General features: G+C 46.6%; 1 protein-coding gene across 2 annotated transcripts in view; it reads left to right on the top strand.

The window, feature by feature from the left end:
* Positions 1-23,802, top strand: part of LOC101069020 (netrin receptor UNC5D-like) — a 94,312-nt gene that overhangs the window by 60,271 nt on the left and 10,239 nt on the right. Inside the window, exons 3-12 of one of the 2 annotated variants that reach the window (XM_029837867.1) lie at positions 5,104-5,247; positions 5,352-5,455; positions 11,758-11,932; positions 12,639-12,806; positions 14,660-14,824; positions 15,065-15,097; positions 16,260-16,445; positions 18,625-18,774; positions 20,160-20,372; positions 20,925-21,009. In XM_029837867.1, the coding sequence (XP_029693727.1) occupies positions 5,104-5,247; positions 5,352-5,455; positions 11,758-11,932; positions 12,639-12,806; positions 14,660-14,824; positions 15,065-15,097; positions 16,260-16,445; positions 18,625-18,774; positions 20,160-20,372; positions 20,925-21,009 (1,423 nt within the window). The remainder of the gene's footprint in view (positions 1-5,103; positions 5,248-5,351; positions 5,456-11,757; positions 11,933-12,638; positions 12,807-14,659; positions 14,825-15,064; positions 15,098-16,259; positions 16,446-18,624; positions 18,775-20,159; positions 20,373-20,924; positions 21,010-23,802) is intronic. The other variant, XM_029837868.1, reaches the window with a different exon arrangement.

Below are 23,802 nucleotides of genomic sequence, written 5' to 3' on the forward strand. Positions count from 1 at the left end.
CTGAGGCTCCATCCCTTCACCTCCACCCTCAGCCTCCATGTGAACAGCCGCAGCTGGAGAATCCCTCAGACGAACAGAATTCTGACAATCCTCCCCTCGGAGATAGCAGCGACGCGAGACCCCCTGAGCCCAGCTGAGCCGCATCTGTCCAGATCGGCCCTGAACCACTTGTAACAGGTCCCGGCTGATTCCATTTGGGCCGACTTGTGGACCCGGCCAAAGGGAAGACAATGGGGCAGAGCTGGGAACGACCCAACTCGAGCCCGGCGCCAAAATGACACAGCCACAGTGCCGTAAACATCATATTCCGAGCACATTTAACTTGGACATCGGTGCCATAAATATATGAAAATAAAGCGAGTAAACAAAACATGAAACAGGGTTTGACAGATGGCCGGCTGCAGCTTCCTAAAGGCTGCCAGCATCACTGCCATCATTCAGCAGTGTTTTTCTGTCATTCCCCCAAAATATTCTCCTTTTTCGGATCAGCGAAGCTTGAACCCATATTTTAAACTTTTCTCTCTGCTTAAACGGGAGACATTTATTTGATCTGGGACGCCGCAACAGCTGCAGCAGCGGAGCAGCTCTGACAGATTAATTTTGGATTTTTAACGCTTTGATTGGGAGTGGGGATCTATAGGGCCCGTCACCACGTAGGGACGGCCCGATGATTGATTTCAGTCCTCAGACAGTGACATCAAGTATTGATCGGTTTGTCCCATAATTGTGATCATAAAAGGACTCAGGAACTGAAGACTCATTGCACTATGAATCTTTAATGTCTCTCTGTTTATCAATCATTATTCAATCTACTAACTCTCATATCAGATCATCCCAGATTGGACTTTTGTTTTGCCTTTATTACTCATTTCTAGCATAGATTCTGTCTCCAGTACCTCAAGTAGCCATGAAAGAGACCACACACTGTTGTGTTCAGGGATATGGGTGGATGGATGGATGGATGGATGGATGATGGATGGATGGGTGGATGATGGATGGATGGATGGATGGATGGATGGATGGATGATGGATGGATGATGGATGGATGGTTGGATGATGGATGGATGGGTGGATGATGGATGGATGGATGGATGGGTGGATGATGGATGGATGATGGGTGGGTGGATGGAGGATGGATGGACAGACGGATGGGTGGATGGATGGACGGATGGATGGATGGATGGATGGATGGAGGACGGATGGAGGATGGATGGATGGATGGATGGAGGGAGGATGGACGGACAGATGGATGGATGGACGGATGGATGATGGATGGATGATAGATGGAGGATGGATGGTGGATGGATGGAGGCATCATTCATAATATGTAAATAGGATGTTTCCGTGTGTTGATGGGATGTCTACGTGGTACAGCCCGTCTCCATTATAGCGGTTATTTGTCGGCTGTAGTCAAGCAGATGATTAAACAGAAGTCCTGAGGTTTTTCGGGTTCGTTTGGGTCTTTTGCCGGTGCTCTGTGGCGCTCTGTCAAGAGCCACTGGCAGCAGCCCGAAGCAAAGACATCAGAGGCAGCCGAAAGGCTGTTTGTGTTGTGAAATGCAGAAAAATGGCCAGATGATGACAACGTGAGCGAGTAGTTGTTGGATAATTTCTGAAGCGCGGTGTCAATGCAAGTGATTACAGGCTGCAGGGGGATCAGAGCGCTTTGACAAACAAACCAGCAACAATGACTCCCAGTCCCAAATGCTGCACATGACACACGCTTGAACATCCCAGAAATCTTTTCTAATCATGTTTGCATATTATTAAATTCTGCTTTTCCTTCCATGGCAGCTGCATTAATGAAAGGTTGCATTTGAACGTTACAATTACAGCACTGATGAATAAAATATAACCCCCCCCATGAAAAAAAAGACTGCAGATCCATTTCTGTACTGGCTGTATCCCTGCGATGGTGGTGTACATTAAATATAAGAGCAAGAGAATTCACAGAAGCGAAACGAAAAAAAATGGCTCCAATATTAAAAGAAACAATCACACGGCAGCGGCCCATGCTAATGTAGTCTTCTATTCAGCTGTGGTGTGTTGCTGAAGGCATTTATGTTTCCGCGGTCGCATTATAACATGAAATGGAATGGAAAGCATCTCTTTTGTTTCCTTATGTTATTTTAGCACGGCGGTCATAAATGTTCCCACTTTGTGGCAGAAGAGAAATAAAAAAAACAAGCAAACGGCCTTCGGAAACGGCCGTGAGTCAGTTTGTCAGCTCACAGCACGAAACTGCTGCAAACACAAGCAAACTGTGGTTTATTCTTCAGTTTCCTTGGTTTAATCACTAATAAAGTAGATAAGGAGGTCACTTTTTTAATCTTGCGCTTTTGACATGACAGCAGCATCTTGCATTGCAAAGATACATTCGTTTTTCCTTTCACTGACTTTCCCAAAGGTCCCTAAAGGCACCATAGAAGAGCAAACCAACCCGATGCTACGTGCACGTTTCCTTCATAATGCCCCCACCTTGATTCATTAGGCCCAAGTAGAGGGTCGTAAACTCCCACTTTCCATTAATGTGATGGCAGATTTCCCCGCCCTTCTTTGTGTTTTCATATTTCTGCCAGTAATTCGGCATCCCTCTCGCCTAATCAAGCGCGCTGATTCAAGTCTCTAATTTAGGAAATTGAGGGGTAGATGGAGTGGCCCGTGTTTGTTGTACACAAGATGAGACGGTTATTGTGGAGGATTACGCCTCCTTCAGAGCTTCTTCCTGTTTTACATTACTTCATTAGGCTGGCTGTGATAACCTTTCATTTCACATTATTAGTTTATATTTAATCCCAGCCCATGTCTAAGCTGCTGTCTGCTCCGCACTAAAGCCTGCAGAGAGAAGACTCCTCGACACGAGCAGGCCCGCGTAATTAAGCAATAAGTCGCTGGAGACGAAGCTTTAGGGTGAATTTAAACAGCTGCTGTGAGAGGTGTTGCTAAGCAGGACCTGTCAGCTGTACAGAACATCAGTTCACAGTCCAGCCGTCCTCTGGAAGTGGACGCAACTGAGCAGAAGTCAGGTTTAATAGTGTTGCCTTCAGTGTCAGTCGGTGGCAGAATTCAGCGCGGGCCTATATTTTACTCATTGCCGTTATATAAAGCGCTCTTATGGCCTCATCAATGCTTTGAGTTACTGCTAATGCACATGAAGAGCTCTCGCTGCAGCAGGTACATAAAGAGCACTCAGCTGAGCAGACGGCTTCAGCAGGGACAGTAAACACAGTGTCCTTGTCAGTGAGGCTAGAGCAGATTCTTTGTCCTAATGTAGCAGGTTAAGGATGTGCACAGCATCAAAGGCCTCTGTTACGCTGAATAACCTCCTGAATTTGCAATATTCACACATGATTGAAAAACAGAGTCTAATTAACCGTCCCGAGTGGTTGGGAAGCTACATTTTAACAAGCTGTTTGTTCGAATGACCCTTCGACCCTCGAACTTTAGCTTTGCAGGCCGTTGGAAGTTTCTTAATCTTGACTGGAGTCCACCTGTGCTAAATTCTCTTGATTGGACATCATTTGTAAAGACCCACACCCGTCTAGGCCTCACAGCTGTCATAGCAAGGCACAAAGAGCCAGCCAGCTGGGTGGCATCAAGACGGCGCACCGGTACACAATCAGTCATTTCAAACATTCTTTTCGAGGCTGTACTACCTACAGCTCCACATGCAGGGTTTGATTCCTTCCTTTGTCGAGTTTCCATCTTTTCTCTTTGTCTGGCTGCCGCAATTTCCTCCCCCTTTTCCCTTCCTGCCCTCCCACAGTGGAAAGACTTGTATTAAATTTCCCAGAATGCCATCCACTACACATATAATACACCTGTATACACCATCTGTGTGTGTGTGTGTGTGCTTTGTCTGTGTAAACCAACCTATTTCTCCCACACAGGCACTGCACAGGCCCTTGTTTTAGAACAAAAGACGTCAATAAATCAACCAGTCAGCAAGAGTTACAAATGGAATTAAACTTGGCGCCACCTTAACGTATAATTAGGTTGTATTAAATGCGACCGTTGTGATTAATGGCAGGATGCACTCTGCTCCAGCTGCTCCCGTTTTTACTGTCGACGCCATGCAACTCGGGTGTTTTACGCCGTTTCTGCGGCACCCTCTCCCCACCAGGGCGCACCCGTCCTTTCCCATGAAGGGGTTAATCGTTCGTTACTGTCGTTCCCCGATTCCCCACTTCTGCGCATTCTTAATTGTGCGCCGCGAAAAGTGATGAGGTTGAAAATCTGAAATCAAACAATGGCCGGCTGTATTGCTGCACGCGCATATTAATAGATCCGTTCCGAGTTCCCTCAGCGAATTTCAGGTTTCTGCCATCCCATTTGTTGGCTGAAAGCTGCAATTTCAGATAACCAATAAAGCCTCCCATCATGTGTTAATGGTCTGAGCTGTCATCTTCTTCTTCCGGCCGGGCTTAATTGAAATACCAGCCTTTTAAATCCTCATCACTTGTCTCCGGAAAAAGCCCATCTCAGGCCCGGCTCATTATCACAGACAATATACAGATATTAGCGAATGACCTGCGTGACATTAAATCAAAGCCCCGGTGCAGAAAGATGACGTGGCTGTCACAGGAAAAGGCTTAAATGTGGCATTTATTCTTAATTGCAGCCATTTCATGTGTTTCAAAAGGAGAATAAATGAGTGTTAATGTGGTTGATTGTTCGAACATCAGGTGGAAAGCATTTGTGTGTGTTTATATACTGTAGGTGGGGGGGTTGTAAGCACTTAGTGCAGATTTCTTTTTCCAATCTGACCATTTTTAGCAAAGTTTTCCCAAAATGGCAATCAACCATGGGAAACATTCCCAGCGAACATCTGTTGAAGAGTATTTCTATAGCAAAGGTTTGCTACAGACTATGGTGCAATTTCCCAAATTATTCTCCTGTAATTTACTGCAGTCGCCACCAGGGGGTGAGCAAGACGCCTCGTTTCTCTCCTCTCTTTATCCAGCAGATTTGGCTGCTGTCCTCTGATCCTCCTCCTCCTCCCAGCAATGCGTAACTGCGTTAACTCTCAAAAGATGGGAATTTCTTTTGCCCTCTGTTCCAATCGCCCTCTCTTATCGGAGGCATCAACCCTCTCATTCGCAGGGCTGAAAATCCGTGAAGTGATGATCAACGTGTCGCGTCAGCAGGTGGAAGATTTCCATGGCCCGGAGGATTACTGGTGTCTGTGCGTTGCCTGGAGCCACCTGGGAACCTCCAAGAGCCGCAAGGCGTCCGTGCGCATCGCCTGTAAGTGACCTTTATGCCCCCATTGATCTTAAGTCTCCATTCAACTTCTGTGTTTATGTAAACATGCAGGAGCACATTTCAAGTTTTTTCTTCCTCTCCGTTAGACCTGAGGAAGAACTTTGAGCAAGACCCCCAAGGCACCGAGGTGCCTCTGAGTGGCATGATTGTGCTACACTGTCGTCCCCCAGAGGGAGTGCCTGTGGCTGAGGTGAGGGCGCCCTGCACTTCAAACAAGTCGCTGTTTCTTCGGCTCTGCCTGGAGAGGAGCAGCCACATGTCTGCTCTGCTCAGTGTTGTTCTGTTTTTGTGCAGCGATGTACACTTCTGCGCTGTCCTTTCCAGTTTAATGCATAAACCAGTGCTGCAGCTGAAAGGTCGAAGGTCCCCAGGCTCCTTCTGTTTGTGATCTTTCTCGTGTGTGTGTGTGCACGGCTGCAGCTTTCTCTGGTAAAAGCATGTACAGCCATGACTTATTCATACGCCATCGTGTCTTGTTGCCTCCCTTCTGTCTGCTAGTGTTTATCAGTGTCTGAACAGAGGATCCTTTATTGCCGGTTTAATTTTTACTATGAATAGAAAATGAGGCTCACGGAGGGTCTAATTGATCAGCGTGTGCTGTGAGGGTCCAGTGGGCAGAGGCGTCGGTATCAAGGCCCCAGCAGGTCTGCATTTACTCAACAAAATGACACGCACGGCGTGACGGGAATAACGTAGGAATATTCTGGCGCTTTGGGCCCAGCAGCGTCTTCCCTCCCCCGCGTTGCCTTCACGTCCCTGTGATTGGTGGGACATCCAGGTAGCCCGGCGGTCGCACGAGCGGTTTTGTCTTTCAGAGTCGACTCGTGCGAGGCGTGTGTTTATCTCCACGCGTGTGCGTGTGATTAATGATTTAGCTCGCTCAAATGGAGCATCGGTGTACCGCCAGCCTCCCACATGCATTGTGGTCATCAAACTCCTCATGAATTCATTAATGCGTCTCGGGCTAACAAAGAGAATGGTCATAGTAAATAATGCAGGAACAACCCCAACTCCCTCCAGTGTGACCTGCACTGACTCAAAGAAATACTCAGAGTTTGGGATGGATGAAGCTGTACTTTTTTCTGATGACTTTCGGCATTGCTGAGAGGTTAAAGCCGTTTCCGTAACCCGGCGCTGTGAAATCTGGCTCAGACAGGAAGCCGAAGCTCAGCTACACTCGGAGTTTAAGGAATTAAGGTCACGATCTGTTGAACCACATTTATATTCAGAGTCGTATTTATTTTTGCCACAATGTTTATTTAACGTGTGCACTTGTGTACAATTTTCTTCTAATCCTGGTGGAAATTAATACCCAAATTGTTGAAGAGTGCGTTCAGCTAAATCTGGACCAGACAATAAGTGCTGGAATGACAAGAAGGAAATAAATCTGCAGTTGAGACTTTGCACAGTGCTTTATGACCCAAATCTACTGGCGGCAGCTTAAAATGTCCTTTTGTTGCAGCTCTCTACATGTTGTTGACTTTTACTGTTGCTAAGCTAGCTGGGGGTTTACTAACCTGCTGTGGAGGCCAAAGAATATCAGTTTAACTTTCCCAGCAGCAGTGGAGCTAATAATCTGTGCTCACAGGAAGCCAAAACACAAAGAATCGAGAGAGAAACATAAATCCAGTTCAGGTGGTTTCGCTTGCAGCTGATAATATAGCGAAGAAAACATATAGTATCCAGTGTATTCGCATGTTTCAGCTAAACTAATGTTGAAGATGTATTTTTGTCCCATATATAGATCTTTTATACCTTAAAACCCGCATGAGAGGGATTGTAGGTGTTGATTTATCTTTAAAATTCTTTTCTGTGACGTTTATTTCCTTTTTGGTCCCAAATTGCATTTTAAGGACTGTTTGAAACTTTCAAAGTGCAAATTTTATCCCAAATGAGTTGGAGGGAATGACTCACTGAGGCCAAACAGGCTTGAAATGAACCTTTCCCTTGTCCAGCAGTGGTCAGGTGCGTACCCACTGCTCCACTCCGGTAAACCACCCATCTATCCTTTCTTTGTTAATTCTAATATAAAATTCATGCTTCCCCGACAAATTCAAGTAAATAATAGTGGGATGATCTTTCAGAGTTTTGACTTTATTTTATGACAGATTTAACGTTGAGACAGCAATAAAATGAATCTTATATCCTTTCTGATCATTAATCCGGCTTTAATAGGCTGAGCATTCTCCCATAAGCGTAATGGATTAATCAGGGACACAACAAAGGTTCGGTCGGCTCTGCTGCCGTCAGATTGCTGTTTGTAGATTTAATGTGATTTCCGTGTGAAGCTGTTGTTATTGCATTTTGAAAAGGCCACATATGAGTGAGGGGTGACAGCGCGGGGGTGAGCTCCAGGAAAGTGCACTTGTTAATAAAACTCAAACATAATTGAATCAGATAGAACAAAACCTACTGCACGCTTTGTTTTTTTTCATTTTCCTCTTGTCACTTCCACTCTCCATTTAATGATTGCAAATGTGACTTTTTACATCTGCTTTCGGAATAAAGTGTCTGGGCCTGGTGCAGGGACAAACAAAGCCATCCAGACGCTCAAAGACTGCGCTGCCTGGTTTACAGGTCCCCCGGTGGCCGTTTAAGTCTGCTCTCAAATTGCCACGAACTCATTTTATTTGCATTCTGGAATGGAAATGAAGTAGCGAGACGAGAGCACACAAACACCGCCGTGGCCACGGATCTGACAGCAGGGGGATCAGGTTTCCGTTTAAATTTGCGGCTGCCAATGTGACGACCTTGACACCTCAGAACGGCGCCGCCGGCAGAAGGCCGCGAGGCCTGGACGGCCGTGGGAGGTGTGGTCCGGTTGGGCAGCGGTTTCTGGCCCGTTGCTATCTAAGTGGAACAAATCTTGCCAATTAAGCAAATCCGTCCAGTGTCCTCCCCAGGCATGAGCTTATCAGGCTCATTTGAGTCTGTCCTGCCTTTGCCTCCTCATCAGCATTTGCATCTTCGTATCACTTCCCCCTAAAGGTGGGATTCTGGGACCGGCGCTGAATGCAAATTACAGTCTCGTGAAAAGGAACAAGGCTTTACGATCCACTGGATGCGCTCAATGAAGGACAAGACTGTTGATTTCCAGTCTAAAGTTTTATTGTTCAGAATCCTCACCTGACCACGACTTTTGCCACTGTATTAAAAGTGGGGGTTGCAGAAGGACATGAGAGCAGGTGGAGCCCGTTTAGAACCCACTTCACTCCTTCCTCCTCAGGGTACAGGGGGTGTTGAGGTGCCATTTTAAATGTATCGTGCAGCCTCCATGGCTGTGAATGAGATGAATCGCAACGGTCCAGATCAGAGAGATAATCTGAGGCGGTCGACAGGGCGGTGAAGGGGTCAGCTGCACGGCCTCTGCCGACGCGCTGCGGGCGGGGCGTCGCCAAAACTCTGCAGCGCTTTCTACTCTCCTACAGTTTCATGACCCAAAGGATCAGGGGCTGATTTTGGTTCTTCCCAAATGTGGAATCACCCTGTTTATAAAACAGAACAATAATAAAAATGCACCTTAGTAGAGACCCAAATACTGAAAGTGAGACATGCAGAGTATCTATCTAAATGCTAAATGCTAACGCTGTATATTTTTTGCTCTACTATGAGGAATTAAACCAAAAATCGCCCCCAAAAATTACTAATTGCCCGTGAAATTTGTGTCGCTGTATATCAAAAGTAATGGACCTCCACAGAGGCAAAGGCAGCCAGAGCTCATTAGTTGACTTAGCACATATTACTTTTTTTTTTTTTTTTTAAACTCATAGCAGTTAGTTTTCTAATAATTAATGATGAGGAGAGAGGGCCCAAAATAACGTGCAGAACTTGTGCAGTGTGAAGCAGGGCCGGAGCACGTGTCAGCAGCACCACGGTTAATACTCCAGCGCTCAGACATTAGCCGCTTGTGCACAACTAATGACGTGTCCGCTGTGTAGCTGGAGGGAAGCTGTAGCAAATCTGATTCAATTTATCTGCTCATTTTCCCAAATTTGAATTTGGACTCTGACATTGGCTCGGTTGACTGATGGCGAGAAGATTCTGGGCATCTCTGTCGCCCCTGCGTGTCCTCCGACTCCCTGCACTCGACAACTATAATTCTCGCTGCTGTCCTGCATGCACGGGAGAACAATTAATAAAGTTTGAGTTGCTGGATAACATTTCAAGGGTAATAAAGCGTAACTGTGACTTTGTACCACGTGTGGTCTATTAGAAATAACTGATTAATGGGAAAACAATCCGCGTCCCTGCAGCTCATTATTTTTGGCTGCTGTAGTGCACTAGAAAACAGCAATAAGAACATGTGTTTAACATAATTCAAACATGGCACATGCCTGAAATTTGGCTTCAAGCAACGCAGTTAGATTTCCTGCTTCCTCGGGTGATTTATTATTCACTAAATGTGTAAATGTATTCGATTTGCACAACGTAATGGTTAAGTCTCGGTCGGCTGTCAGGTCTGATTTCTGACACCTCTTGATAAATCCCTTTTGATTACACAGACAAAGTGAACAAATGGTTGGGAGTACATTTATTATCAGCTGTTTTAACACATGATATGTGACCGCCCCACTTTTAATTGTCTGCAGGCTCAAGTCATTTGCTTTTCTTTTTTTTGTGGAAAAAGTGTGAAATTTCTCAAGAGATAAATGAATGCCTCACGCAGAGTTAAAGAAAGTAGTTTGACCTTAAATAAATTGACCTTTCACAGCTAAACTAAAATATTTTATGATGGATTAATTGTCACTTCAGCTTCAAAAAAGTCTTGTTTGCGCCGATCTGGAACATTTTTAATATATTTTCCATCCCTTCCTCATTCCTCAGCCATAAACCATCCTGATCCCACATCCCCCTTCACCTTTCTGCTATTCGTCATCATCTGACCTGCCACCCCCCCATCACCCCGGTAACATGTGCCAGCCAGCCCATTAATTCAGGAAGAAGACGAGAAAGTCACCACGTCCTTCCACATCAAATATACAAGAATAGGAATTTTTACATCAAGCCTGAGCCCTGAACAAGCAGCAGTGGCAGGAAAATCTGCCTTTTAACAGGAAGAACCCTTGAGCAGGACCAGGCCTGTATGGGGAGGAGAAGACAGACACAGGAATAACTCCTCTACCCTTATCTTTCACACTGCTCCTTTACAAACAGAGGTATTTGTGCATATTTGCATCGTAAATGAAACCTTTGATTTATTAAATTGGACAATTTCTTCTCCAACAAATAGAAAAGGGATGAGTCCTGTGGAGCCACTGCATCTGCATCTGTGGAGGATGTAATAAAACTAATGGCACCAGAGGGGTTCATTAGACACTGAAGCTGTAATAAAATATGACGACGAGCGCTGATGGAGTGACAGATGTCTATTGTGGTTCCTCTGGTTAGCATGAACGCTGTGGAGGAAAAAGGCACACGATCAAGAACTTCCTCAAAAGAGGAGTGAAAAAATGCTTGTGACAACACGACTCCTGATTTATCGATTTCCCGACTCCAGTTTATTCATCCAGGGCGCTCTGAAAGAGCAAAGCAATCTCAGAGTTTGTTGGCTGCTGTTATGTTCCTTTGGCAAATGGATAGCCTCCACTAGCTCTCACACGTGCACACGCCTCCACCGGCGAACCGCATCATACACACGACACAGCTCGCCTCTCGGTAGGGTGGGGTTTTTAATCCTCCAATACACTGCCATAAATCAAAGCCCGCTCCCCGGTGCCCCGGCTCGTCTTTCTCAATGAAAAGCTCAAACCGGTGGCACATTAATAGCAATTTACAGAGGCAGCCATGCGTGAAGCGGAACATCAACACTGCGTCCTTTATTTTGTAGTTCTTTATTTCTTTGGCTCGTTACACGGAGCCTGAATCGGTAATCATAATGGATGCTCCCTATCTATAGCATCGGTCGCTCCGCCTGGGTGTCACTCACGTCCTCTTCCATAGAAGCCCTTCAGACCTCTGTCTGCTTTGACATTTGAAGGGTGGAAGCAGAGGAACAAAGTATTTCAGTGAGAGGAAAAGAAAATACAGGGAGGTACTAAAATGGGTGGGCATGCAGACATCTCAGTACCCTGGGCCCACACTCAATGTCCAGAAGCAACATAAAAAGATTCATATAATTCACTAAAAGACAAAGAAGGCAAAAGCTGAGCGACGGTCACATGCACGTCAAACATTTTCTGAAGGAAATTAGAACGTTTCTGTCGAGCCATAAATACTGTAGACGAGATGAGACTTGGCTGTGATGAATATTTAAGGTTGGCTCCAAGGCAGTGACGAAAATTCTTTAACCTGGAATTAAAGGTCTGCCCTCAGGAAACAGCCTCATGCTCAGTCCTGGCGGTGAACCGATGGAGCGTTCAGCGCGTCGAAACATTTTAGCCTCAGCTCCGTGAGAAATTCACTTCATCAGCATCAGGACCGGCGGCGGCACGATGAGGTTAAAGAAAGAAAAACAGGAGTTTGAGGTAAACACGTGTTCGATTTCCGTGTCAGGTGGAATGGCTGAAAAACGAAGAAGCTCTCGTCTCCGAAGGCGTCGCCGATAGGACGGGCGACCACAGCCTCGTCGTCTCCGAGGCCCAGCTGTCTGATTCCGGAAACTACACCTGCGTGGCCAGCAACATCGTGGCCAAGAGGCGCAGCGCCACCGCCACCGTCGTGGTCTACGGTAGGACACCCTCACCGCTGCGCAGCAACCACATCAAAGGCCGCTGCAGGCTGTCACCAACTCCCTGAAGTCATTAATGGAAAAGCTCGCTCACAGCATTTAGTGGCTTTTTTGTTGTTTTCTTACCACACAACTGTCTAATGAGCAGATAATGGCAAGTGTTCCCTCGTGCACATAAGCAAGGAGACGCATGCAGGGACAATATTTACAGCTTAATTATTAATGGTGAAAGCCAGCACTAAAGAGCTTGCACGTGCTGCAAAACTGCACGCTTAAAAGGCCTTTCTGGAGGTTTTACAGCCTCCCCGACAAAAGGAAACCTGCCAGATTTGAATAGATGTAACGCTAATGACGTCACTCCATCTGAGTGCTTATGTTCCTGATCTTTCTTCTCCCAGGCAGGTGCTTTAAAAATTCATCTAATCAATGCTGACAGCCAAATGTTGAGGCCCGTCAGTCATTAAGGCTGCACAATTGCATTTCCTGCCGGCATCTGGCGGCACCGAGCTGATGAGTCAGTCATCTGACGGCATTTCAGGCAACAAATCAAAGAACCCTATCCGGGCGCCGTTGATCATCTTTGCAGTGATGGCTCAATTATTCCAAAATGAAATGCTCTTGAATAAACTTCAGATGAAGCTCTGTGCAGTCAGTCGCCTTCTGAGAGAACAGAATACACCATTTTCCTTCTGTCCTTTCACACCAGTGAATGGGGGCTGGTCATCGTGGACAGACTGGTCTCCCTGTAACGTGCGCTGCGGCCGAGGCGTGCAGAAACGCTCGCGCACCTGCACCAACCCAACGCCCCTCAACGGAGGAGCCTTCTGTGAGGGCATGTCTGTGCAGAAGAGCACCTGCAGCACCTTGTGTCCAGGTACGGCCTCCGTTTCTCTGCATCCAAACATGGAGTGGGGTGGGGGGGTGTTCGGTCTCCAGCACAGCCTCGTGCAATAATAAAAATAACAATTAGAAGATGTTTCAGAGCTGGTTTCAGTCCATGCTCCTTTGATTTCCCTCAAGACCAACATGATCCAGGAACAACAGGAGCAGCAAATTCACTGCTGGGGGGTGTTTAAGCCACCTAGACGCTGGTGGGCCCCAGCAATGGAGAGCAGAGCAGGTCAGGTCAGAGCCAGCAGCGCACAGCAAGAGGCCAGAGTAGGTCAGGTGATCAGAAGCTTTCAGCATGGCCGAGCAATCCAAGGTTCCCTCTGGGGCTTGGACAGGGAACAGGATAGCGGTTACAACCAACCAGGACAAAGGAGACAATCAAGGTTATCTTGGAAAAACAAGAGTGAGATGATCCGGAGTGGGGTGGAAGCCGAGCCGGGGGATTTATGATTGGACCAGATTGAGACGCAGGTCTACAGGTGTGGTTGTCACGCCAGCAGCAGCTCCAGAGCCAGGGAGGGATGACACCGTCTGTTCTAACAGCGCTGCATCAGACAGTGAAAATCAAAATCAACACTGGACACTTTTACATTAAGGAATGGCAGTTGCTCCTCATCATCACCTCACCTGATCAAAAGTAGGATCTGGAATCAAACACAACACAACATATCTTTGTTGCTAAGCTTCTGAGTGGCTTTCTCGCCATCCAGCAGTTCTGCGTAGCTAAGCCAGGGAAGATTTTCAGGTGGATTTAACTAACTTTGAGCTAGAAAACAATGAATTCCTCTCTCAGCAGCAACCTGCTTTATAAATAAATGCATAAATGTTGTTCTCAGCCTTGCAGCAATTACTGTTGGCTATAAAAGTGAAGCACGTTTCGAATTTCATCCGTTTGGAAGGCAGAAACGGCTGAAAGTTTTGAAGCCGCAGAGCTCTCCACTCAGTGAAATTAAATGTGAGCGCGCGGCAGGTCTGCAGCGCTAATACAAACAATGATTTGGGCCCCTAAGTGTGACGTTTAATTAAATGGTAAATGAATAGAAAACTGATGGGAAACAGACAACGGGGTGAGAGAAAGGGATAAAGAGAAACAGAACAAATGACAGAAAGTGCGTCTGGCAAACAGCAGAGGGGTACCACTTATCGAAGCGTCTGCGGAATCTATTCTCAAGCATTTTCCCCCCAGTTAAGCCCAAATTTGTGATTGCAACCACTTCACAGAAAATGCCCATGAGGTCTAGAAGGAGAAAATAGCAGGGGGAGGTTGCGCACCTCCAACATTATCTCATTTTGCTCAACTTGAAAAGGGTTCCTCCCGCCCTCCTATCGGAGGTCCAACATAAACGGGACGCGTTTGTGCTCAGATTAACAGGAAGAAACGAGCATCTGGAGGTGGACTGGTGGCTTGATAGAGTGCGGCATAAAAAGTGCCTGGGTGCCCCTCAACGAGGAGGAAAGCGTTTTCATACAGATAGTGTTGCAGCTTTTGCTTTGAAACTGTTTTATCATGACGTTCCAGCCCTTTCCTTCAGCTCACGCGCAGTCTGGAGTTTGCATAATTTCCCTTAGTACTTCTTCGTTTGCCTTAGTACTTCTTCACGGTATAAAGACATGTACATTAGGTTGTTTGGAGGTTTAAAGCTGCACCTAGGTGTGACTAACTGGTTTACCTGCCTACAGTGGTCTATTTCTGCTGGAACAGCCCCCCCACCACCTCCAGCAAAACTAACTGAAATACAATGAACAAAAGATCCATAAAATGAGGCTTTAGAGAATCTTTGTAACCATCTTTGACCTGTGTTTGGTAACACATCTGTCTGTCTGTGCCCTCTTCAGTGGACGGCAGCTGGAGCGAGTGGGGCGAGTGGTCGGCGTGCACGCCCGAGTGCGAGAGACAGCGCGGCAGAGAGTGCACAGCCCCCGAACCCAAACACGGCGGACGTCTGTGCGACGGGGTGGCGCTGGCCACGGACAACTGCACGGGCGGCCTGTGCACGCAGAGTGGGTACCAGTCGTTCACAGAAACAACCAGTCGGGGCGTGTTTACCGACCGTGCCCGCACTCGTTAGCAACGTGAGCTCATATCGGGATCAGCGTCGACACGGCGCTCATTACCGCCACCCTCATCCGTCTTCATCGTCCCTCGCCTCGCCTGTGACACGCGGCGCACAAAAAGATGTGACGTCTGAGGATAAATGTTGAGTGATTAAATGTAAAACTTTAACTTTTCTGTCTTTGCAGATAAAAAACTGCTTCATGATGCCAAACCACAGGGTGAGTGTGTGTGGTTGTGTATATATACCATCTATATGGTGCTTGTAGGTCCTTGTGTTTACAGTAGAATTACGGGCTTAATTCTTCCCTTCAGTTTATATCTATGTATTATGGTATATGCGCAGGCAGCTGGCAGGTCAGTGATTTATTCACCCAGGACAACTTTTATTGCCATAATATAGAAAACACCATATTGTGATGGCTGGAGAGTAGCCACGCTATAAAAGGAATAAATCTCCCTGCCGCGCCCACACAAAAAAATAACTGGCCGTGATTCCTCCCGTGCTCGCTTCCTCAAGAATCCTGTACAGTATAGCATCTTTAACGTTTTATCTCGCTTTTACTGCGGTGAATTTTATCGCTGCTGTCAAGTAAAAAGAAAAAAAATCCATCTGATTCCTCCTAAGCTCCAGCACATGTTCTCCCTACTTGTCCTATAGCACAGTTCTGTATTTTTGTTGGCAGGAATTGGGGGGGGCAAAGCTTCTCAAGCCCTCAATTAACCTGCAACTGTAGCTTTTAATGCCGTTTTGCATATTTCGCCAATTCCTCCTCGTTTGAGCTTCAGGCTTCTTGGAGGCTTTTTTTTTTTCCAGGCTGCCCTGTTTCAGTGCAGATCTCATTATCTTTTAAGAATAGGCTCGCAAACCCTTTTATTTCCCACTCATTCTTTTTCCTTTGTGGAGTTGGACACGGCAATACTTGTGGGACCAGATAGAGCATAATCGCAGGCGATGAGCTAATTTAATGAATTGGTTTTGTCACGTTATCCCGGCGGTATGCAGAATGCCTGCAACACCAGAGCTGAGCGGTGTTTGAAATGACAATCAGGTGCTGGGTTGATTATAATCTCCTTCCTTCCGAGGTTGCTCATTAGCAGCTTTAACAATCCAGGATGAAACAATGAAGCTGTGCATCAGGAGGCAGCAGGAGACGACTATCAGAAAACAAAAAGGCAGCTAAAGCGTTAGCCCCAATTCAAGGTAGAGTTGCCTCGTGGAAAACTTTCACCAGTCGAATTCAGCTGACACTTTTTAGTGCCGCAGCTTTTTAGTTAAGTGCAGCAGAAAATGCTCCAGCTCCCCAATTAGGCGTTCATTCAGCAGAGCCGGGAAAGTACCTCACAAATCTGTGCGCGTGTGTCTCTCACTCCCTTTTCAAGGTGTGGAGGGCAGCAGCGACGTGGCCTTGTACTCAGGACTGGCTGCAGGCGTGGTGACGGTCGTGCTTCTCATCATCGCTGTCACCCTGTATCGAAGGAGCCAGAGCGAGTACGGCGTTGATGTCATCGACTCCTCTGCCCTCACTGGTGGCTTCCAGTCCTTCAGTTTCAAGACCTCTCGTCAAGGTGAGCCAGGCACTGCGGAGGGTTGAGGGTTTCCATCCAAAATGGCTGATCTGGCCTCTGAAAACTTCATTTGAAAAGGTTTCCTTTGGCAGCTCCCAATCAAAACTCAAAAGGGATCAGATTGAACTCTCCATAATGAGCGAATTCATCTCTGGAAAGAAAATGTTATTATCGTGCCAGTTTTTAAAGAGCTGTCTAAAATGATTGGGGACTGGAGGGGTTTATTTTCCAACTGCTGTCGGCCACCGGAGAGCCATCAAAGCTGCTGTTTGGGGAGCTCTGCTGTTGTCCATTTTTATTCAATCTGCACTCCACCTCCATTTTTTTTGTTTTGCATTGAGTTTCTTTTTAGTAATTTATACTTGCTCTGTCCCCTGTTCCTTTCGCTCACTCGATTCCACACCATGAGCCATAGATTACTTAATAAGCGCCTGTATGGATATTGAACAGCGCTAAAAATCCAGATTGGATTATTAAAATTATTAGGAAAAGGAGAATCATCGAGGCAACACAGTTCTCCAGGTTTACACCTCATTTAATTTGCGTATCATTTCACTCATTTCACTCATTATTCACTCAGCCGCACATTAGTGGACGAATAAAAGGTTCTATTTAAAACACAAGGGTTCTGATGAGGGAAGCTTTTGGTTATGAAGATCTTTGAATGGCTCGTTCTCATATTAATAGCTCTGTTTTGTCATTTAAGCTGCAAAACACCAAACTTTTCATTTATATATGCATATTCTTGTACAAATAAATTATGCATTGATATTTTTTTAAATATTGTGATGTAGCAACATCTATTATTAAAGCTCCGTAAGGGGAATTTATTGTTTTTTTTATTTATTTGAGCCCTCCAATTGTTGCTGTCTCTGCTTTTGTGCACTTTGTGAACAATAACACACAAACCGAGGCCTAATGTATAACACCCCGAGCATTTATTGCTTTGTGGCAAACATCAATGTGCCTGGAGCAATAAATGTTTGCTGAAATCTTGTGGTGACAAGCACTTTTTACAGTCCAAACTAAATTTCCATTTGAATTCTTTATTGCTAAGACTTTCTCAGCACCGCGTTGAATAAACGTGGCCGTTCGGAGCAGCATATGGCTTCCTCAGCGTCTTTGGTTTTATTTTTCCCACAACAAAATTAGAAAAAACAAAACAGCACTTAATTATTCATCACTCTGAAATTAAAAAAGTAATTTATGGGGTTTTTTTTACCCTCCACCTGACTCCGGAACGTTGCATTTGTTGTCTCAAAACACAAAAATACCGCAGCTCAGTAGAGTAGCGGGGCGTAATTTCACAAGGCTGGCATTGTGGGTTGTCATAGCAACAGCTCTCAGCGGGATATAATAAAGTTAAATTTGATTCCACGGCAGTAGACCGAGGTAGCTTTAATCAGGGACCTTGCACCCTGGCGACGACATCCAAACCTCGGCAAAATCAAACCCTGCTTCCATTCTGCCGCCTGCAGCGCGTGGCGAGAGTCACAATCATCTTTCCCCCGCTCGCAAGAGTCGCCCTGACAACATCGCGCTGAATTTCCAGCAGGAGCGATCGGCAGCGGACATTTCTGCGCTCATTAAGAGGAATCAGACTGTTTGCTCGGCCCGTGCATCCTGTTGTCGTCTCGTGCTGGCTACAACTCTGTCAGCCAGGCATTAGTCTCCGAATTTTTCTTTATAATAAACAGATTCATCTTGCATAATCCCCTTATAAATAATAAAGCTATTATAATAACTCTCCCTCCTCCGGGTGTCGTGATTCATGCGTATGGTGCTGGAAGTTGGCGCATCCATTCCAGCTCAAAACAATGTAATATTTACACCAACGCCATATGTTATTGAAAGAGAAACGAGAGCGTCATAAATCCAGTGTGATTCAGTGGCAGTGTTTCAGATTAATGCCAGAGATTTCCCTAAATCACTGGGATGTCAAATGAAAACACATTAGCGCGCCCGTCCTTCGCCGTTTGCCATTTGTCTCTTGTAATTGAGATACCAGTCTAGTCGCAGTTGTAAAACTTCACTCTTCCTGCGGCCCCTCAGGGTTTTAGTTGTTATTGTTAATGGTGCCGGTTTCATTAAAGGTGTCAGACTGCAGAAATGTGCACGTTGGTGAGAGGTGTCCGACTGTTGACAGCCGAGCGCTCGCGCTGCTTTGTGTGTCTTCCAGCGAACCCCCTGCTCATTAATCCATCCATGCAGCCCGATCTGACGGTGTCGCGCACCTACACCAGCCCCATGTGTTTCCAGGACTCCATCGACAAGGAGCTGATGGCCGAGCACTCGCTGCTCGACCCGCTGCCCGACCTGCAGGTCAAAGGTCAGACAGCAGCCTACACCCAGGGGAGTCGGCCGAGGCTGGCAACAGTTGCAGAGTTAACAGAAACATGACAAGCGTGCTTTTATTCTGAAAGTATTCCAAACGATGTGTGTTGCTCAGTGACAATATAATTACCCAGATCTCCAGCGCTGAAAATCATTACTGATTACACGATGTAATCTGATTACAATGTGTTGTGATGGGTCAGCCTGGATTTTCCCCCCCCACGATGTCTGGGTCTGGTGATGTCGTGCACCAGAAGGAAGGTCCACTACTCCAGCATATGGTCTGACAGTGGTACCGGGGCTCTGGTCCAAGTGCCTAACAGCACAGCGGGCTCTTCTGAGCCACAGCCAAACCCGTCATGGAGGGTGTCGCAGGCAGCAGAACGTCTCCAGACTCTCAGGCAGCTGTCACACGGGCTCCGTGTGAACCCGCTCTCGTCTGTGAAGGGAACGGGACACCGATTACAGATCTGTTCATTCTAATGGTCCAGCACCAGGCTGGGAGCCCAGACCCCACTTGTGGATGTTTGGCCCTCTTCAAGTCAAGTCAAATTTGTTGTCCTACGGGAGCCCGTCTGACAGTTTGGGCAGGATCTGCTGCTCCTTTCCACCTGTTTCTGTCTCATTTGCATGGCAGCAGGTAAAATTTAACTATATTGCGTTTCCTAATTGAATCAAAGTGCATTGAAGTTTTATGTTTTTGAGGAGTTTGCTGCGTTTGTAGTCCACATTTGGTATAAAATGCTAACATTAGCAGCCTGCGTTCTCAATAATCAGCTTTCCTTCAACACGGTGGCAGTAACTATAGTTCATCATTTGCCAGCAGTGGACTTTTTGGACCCCTTTTCCCTGGGGATTTGTTATAATCCAGCCACACCGAAGCCTTTTCAAGCATGAGCTGCTCTTGTCACAGCAGTTTACAGTCCATTTGTATCATCGTCCAATCGCATGATCCAGCTGTGCTTCAGCTTTAGATCACAAACCGATATGAAATTCTCCTTTGATATTTTCTGCTTGAGAGCAGAATTTGCGGTTCCATCAGTCATTTAATGGTCTTGAAAGATCAGGACACCCCCGGACCAGAACATTAAACACAGAGAGGTTTTTTTTGACGGTGGCAAATGTGACAGGCGTTTGTGTCCAAAAATGTGGCTTGAACTTCAGAAACTCTCTTTTTCTGTAAAACCATCAACATTATGTCACATAAGGTCATGTAAGGTTTTATAAAATTTTATCTTAAATGTATTTTGGGTTTGATACGTTCCGTGCACTGTACAGCAACAGAAGGGATCAAAAGAGGGCAGCAGCGCGTCAGTGTCTTTGTCTCTTGCTGGTATAAGGTTGTTTGTCCACACCAAAGTCCTTCCGTTGACTCTCTAGGGACTGCAGAAAGGGCAGAGTATCGCGTCCCATCCCACCCCCAGACATTTCCGAGGGGCCTGGCTCCGGATTACAGAGCGGTGGGGGCGACGCTCGGCAGACGAGGCAAAACCCTCTTCGCTCCCCAGGCCTCTTTCACTCCCAGCAGACAAGTGCAGAACGCTACCGCCGTGTTTGGACGTGCCGGGGGGAGGCTGGTGGTGCCCAACACAGGTGAGCACAGTCAGAAAAGAGCAGTGTGCAGCGGAAATGCTGTCTGTCTGGGGAAAATTCCACTTTGTCAGTAAAAAAAAAATCCAGAACAGGCAAATTTTCTGACTAATTTCTCAAGCCGTCTTTCATATTCGAAGCACCTTAAAATATGCGGAGGGGACGTGCCCTCGAAAATGTCGTGTAAGTACTCTGATGCACGAGCTCCAGCTCTTCCCTGTGGCCTACATTCATCAGCGCTCCTGGGGGGGGGGGGGGGTCTATCTTCCACAGTGTAGATTGACAGTAATTGTTTATTACACAATAAAATATTGAGCGAGCGCTTGTGTGTTTTCCTAAGAAGAAGCTCCCGCGCACGCGCGTCTGATGGGACCTCCAGCAGCGCTGATCCCTCTTAAGGCCTTTGGGATTTGCTTCCGTCTCCTTATTCCGAGGCCGTCACTCCTCCTCCTGTCAGCGTCTCAGTAAAGCCACCTGACAGCCGGGCAGGTGCGCGAGCGTGTGTTTTGCAGGCACGTGTGCTGACGGCGCTTTGCATCCCTCCCCTCTCCGCAGGTATCAGTCTGCTGGTGCCTCATGGGGGCATCGCAGAAGACACTACCTGGGAGATGTACATGATCATCAACCAGGAGGACAGCAGGTGAGGGACTCTCGCTGCGGCGACTCTGTCTGATCTGCTTTAATCTTGCAGCTCGTCCTACAGCAACCGCCGTCCTTCTTTCAGCAACTTTGTCTCCCCCGTTTGATGCCGACGTGCGCGCACATTGCCCCACACGGCGCGTCTCCAGTCTGCGTACGGTACCGGCGCCCAGCATGGGATCATCGCTCGTCTCATAGAAACCGCGGGGGAGGACGCGCGCGCCACACAACCACCGACAGCTGGAGATGGATTGTGTTACTGCCTTAAGCAACTGTTCCAGTGGAGCTACAACACAACCCTTGACTGTGTGTTTGGGGACAATATCGCTGTCCACTGGGACGGGCTGGAGCGGTGTCAGGTCGCCGTGATTGATATCGATTTGGTTTTCCGATCAGCGGAAGGTGATATACTGGGATATACGTCAGCGCGGCCGTCGCCTAGCGGCAATCCTATTCCTTTGCCTTTTGCTGTCTGGATTTCCACAAAGCTATCACTCGAGGGGAAAACGGCAGGAAAGATAAGAACCGTTTGAAGAGTTGCCTAATGCCTTTGACTTCTTTGTAACGCAGGCTGAAAAGCTATCTGACGGCCAGTCAGGTTTTGGACACGTTCTTGATTCGCAGCAGACAGCATCAGCGCGTTAGAGTGTGAAACGCCGCAAAGACGCGAATTTCAGCTTCGACGTCCACGGCGGGATCAAAAGTGACATTTAGAGTCATCTGAAATTCAAATGTCATGTCACCCCACCCACCCTGCCTGAGTGCCTACAGTCATTTGGTCAAAGATACAGATCAAAGGTCACTTCTAGGCTTTGGCTCAGAGCTCTGTCAGTGGGATGATTTCTGCCCCCCCCCCACCCTCGCCCACCTAAAGTCTCTCCCAATTGTGCCAAGCTGCTCCCCCCCAAGGCTCCTGCTTTGCTCTGATAAGCCCAGTGCTGTTTACTTTTCTGGCTGTCGTTTAAGACGCGGCAGGAGCGGCGCACCGTTGAGCTGTCAGTCAAAGCCTATCTTCTGACACCCGTAGAGTCTACGAGAGAAATTGGATCCTTTCTTCCCATTCAGGCCTCATCCATCTACATAAGACGATGCCTTCCTCTGCGGAGAATGGGGATCGATCGGCTCCGGCTTGGTTTCAGGTGTTCGCAGCGGCTCCCTCGTTCGTCCTCTGGGCATCGCGAGGTCGCTTTGTGTGCGATATCCTCCAGCACGGCAGGAAACAGTGGACAGTTCAGGGTGGGGATTATAAGTTGTGACTCAATACACCTGTGGCGGCCCTTCAGTTAGCAAGGACGTACTCGTAGACTCACATATATACTTAGATTCTTCAAAATATGTTGATCCCTGTCTTATTAGGACCAACTAATCCTCCTCAGCAGCCACTGATAGTTTCTCTTTTGACTCGTCTTTTTTTACTTAATCTTTTTGAGCGATTAAAACAGCATCAGCGTCATTATTGGAACATAAGTCAGCAATTTTGGCCGCCAAGCGAATGTGTGTCTCCGCTAACACCTGAGGGAAATCTCTGGCTGTAAACACTCCTCTGTATATTCCCCAGTTGTTTTGCGTGTCTGCTGTTAGTATTTTGCAGCTAATGTAGCCACCCGCCACTCCGGCTAAAAACAGCACTGAGGGGAGTTGTAGCAAAACAGCAAAGTTGTGTAAAATACTGACTTTTAATTAAAAGTCGTTTTTTTGCACCATGAAGACTTTTTTAAAACAAGTCTCGTGGGTGGGAAGGAATTTAGTCAAAAATTATCCTTTTTTTTCCGTTCTAGATTCATTTTCGGGCTCATTTGGGAGCATATTTTTGTTGCCATGGAGTATGGTGGGAATATTTACTGGAAAATGAGAAATGATGGTAAAACAGTTATTAATGCGGGAACATGTAGAGCAACAAGAGTATTTTTCCAATAAGAACATTGTCTAGTTGTTGAGCAGCACTGGTGATTTGCCTTTGTGGGTGTTCTTTTAATGGACGTTCATCCACACTGAAGCCTCTCACATGGCATTTGGTGGATTAAAAATGCAGTAACAGGGAGATTGTTTCAGGAAAGAGGATTATTTAATGTAATTCTTTAATTCTGTGAGCACAAACCACCATGCTACGCAAGAAGAGAGTCGCTTTGCAGAGTTTTGTTTTTGCGGTTCATTATTCTGCACTGCGGCGTGTTGAATGGTTTTTCCGGGTTAATGTCTCGGGTTTTTTGGAAGCTTACATTCCTCTTGTGTCTCTGGTTGATCGTCCTGGTGACCTGTCTCTTTTTGTGTCCTTGCTTCTTTATTTAACCTCTGAATTGCACACTTTTCAGTCTGTCTGCAGCTGGGTTTAAACCCCTTTTCTCTGGTGTTTTGACTCCAAATTGCCATTTATTCTGAAAGAAGGTGCTTTAACTAAATTCAGATCACATTTCTGGCCGTGCACATATGTAAACACAGGCTTAAACATCAATGTCAGAACACTTTTTTATGATAATGGACGTGGGAAAGGAAAGCAGCGTGTTGTACTGCCCATTTAAAGAGTAATCCCTGTTTACTGTCTATACTGTAACCTTCATCCGAGTGTAATATCTTCTTTGTTCTCATAAACAGCATCCCGGATGCTAAATAACTGCATTTAATCTTTGCTCACAGGAAAGCCTTTTAATTACCAAAGTCTTAGCAGCAGGTAACCTTGGTTTGTTGCACATCTGCAGCTGATTAGCACAAAAGTGCAGCTACAGGCCTGTCACGATATATAGATTTAGTTCTAGACACTGGATTCTGACCTCTTTTCAACTGTTTAATGGAAACA

The sequence above is a fragment of the Takifugu rubripes genome, chromosome 6 (genome assembly GCF_901000725.2).
Source record: "Takifugu rubripes chromosome 6, fTakRub1.2, whole genome shotgun sequence".
NCBI classification, from domain to species: Eukaryota; Metazoa; Chordata; class Actinopteri; order Tetraodontiformes; family Tetraodontidae; genus Takifugu; species Takifugu rubripes.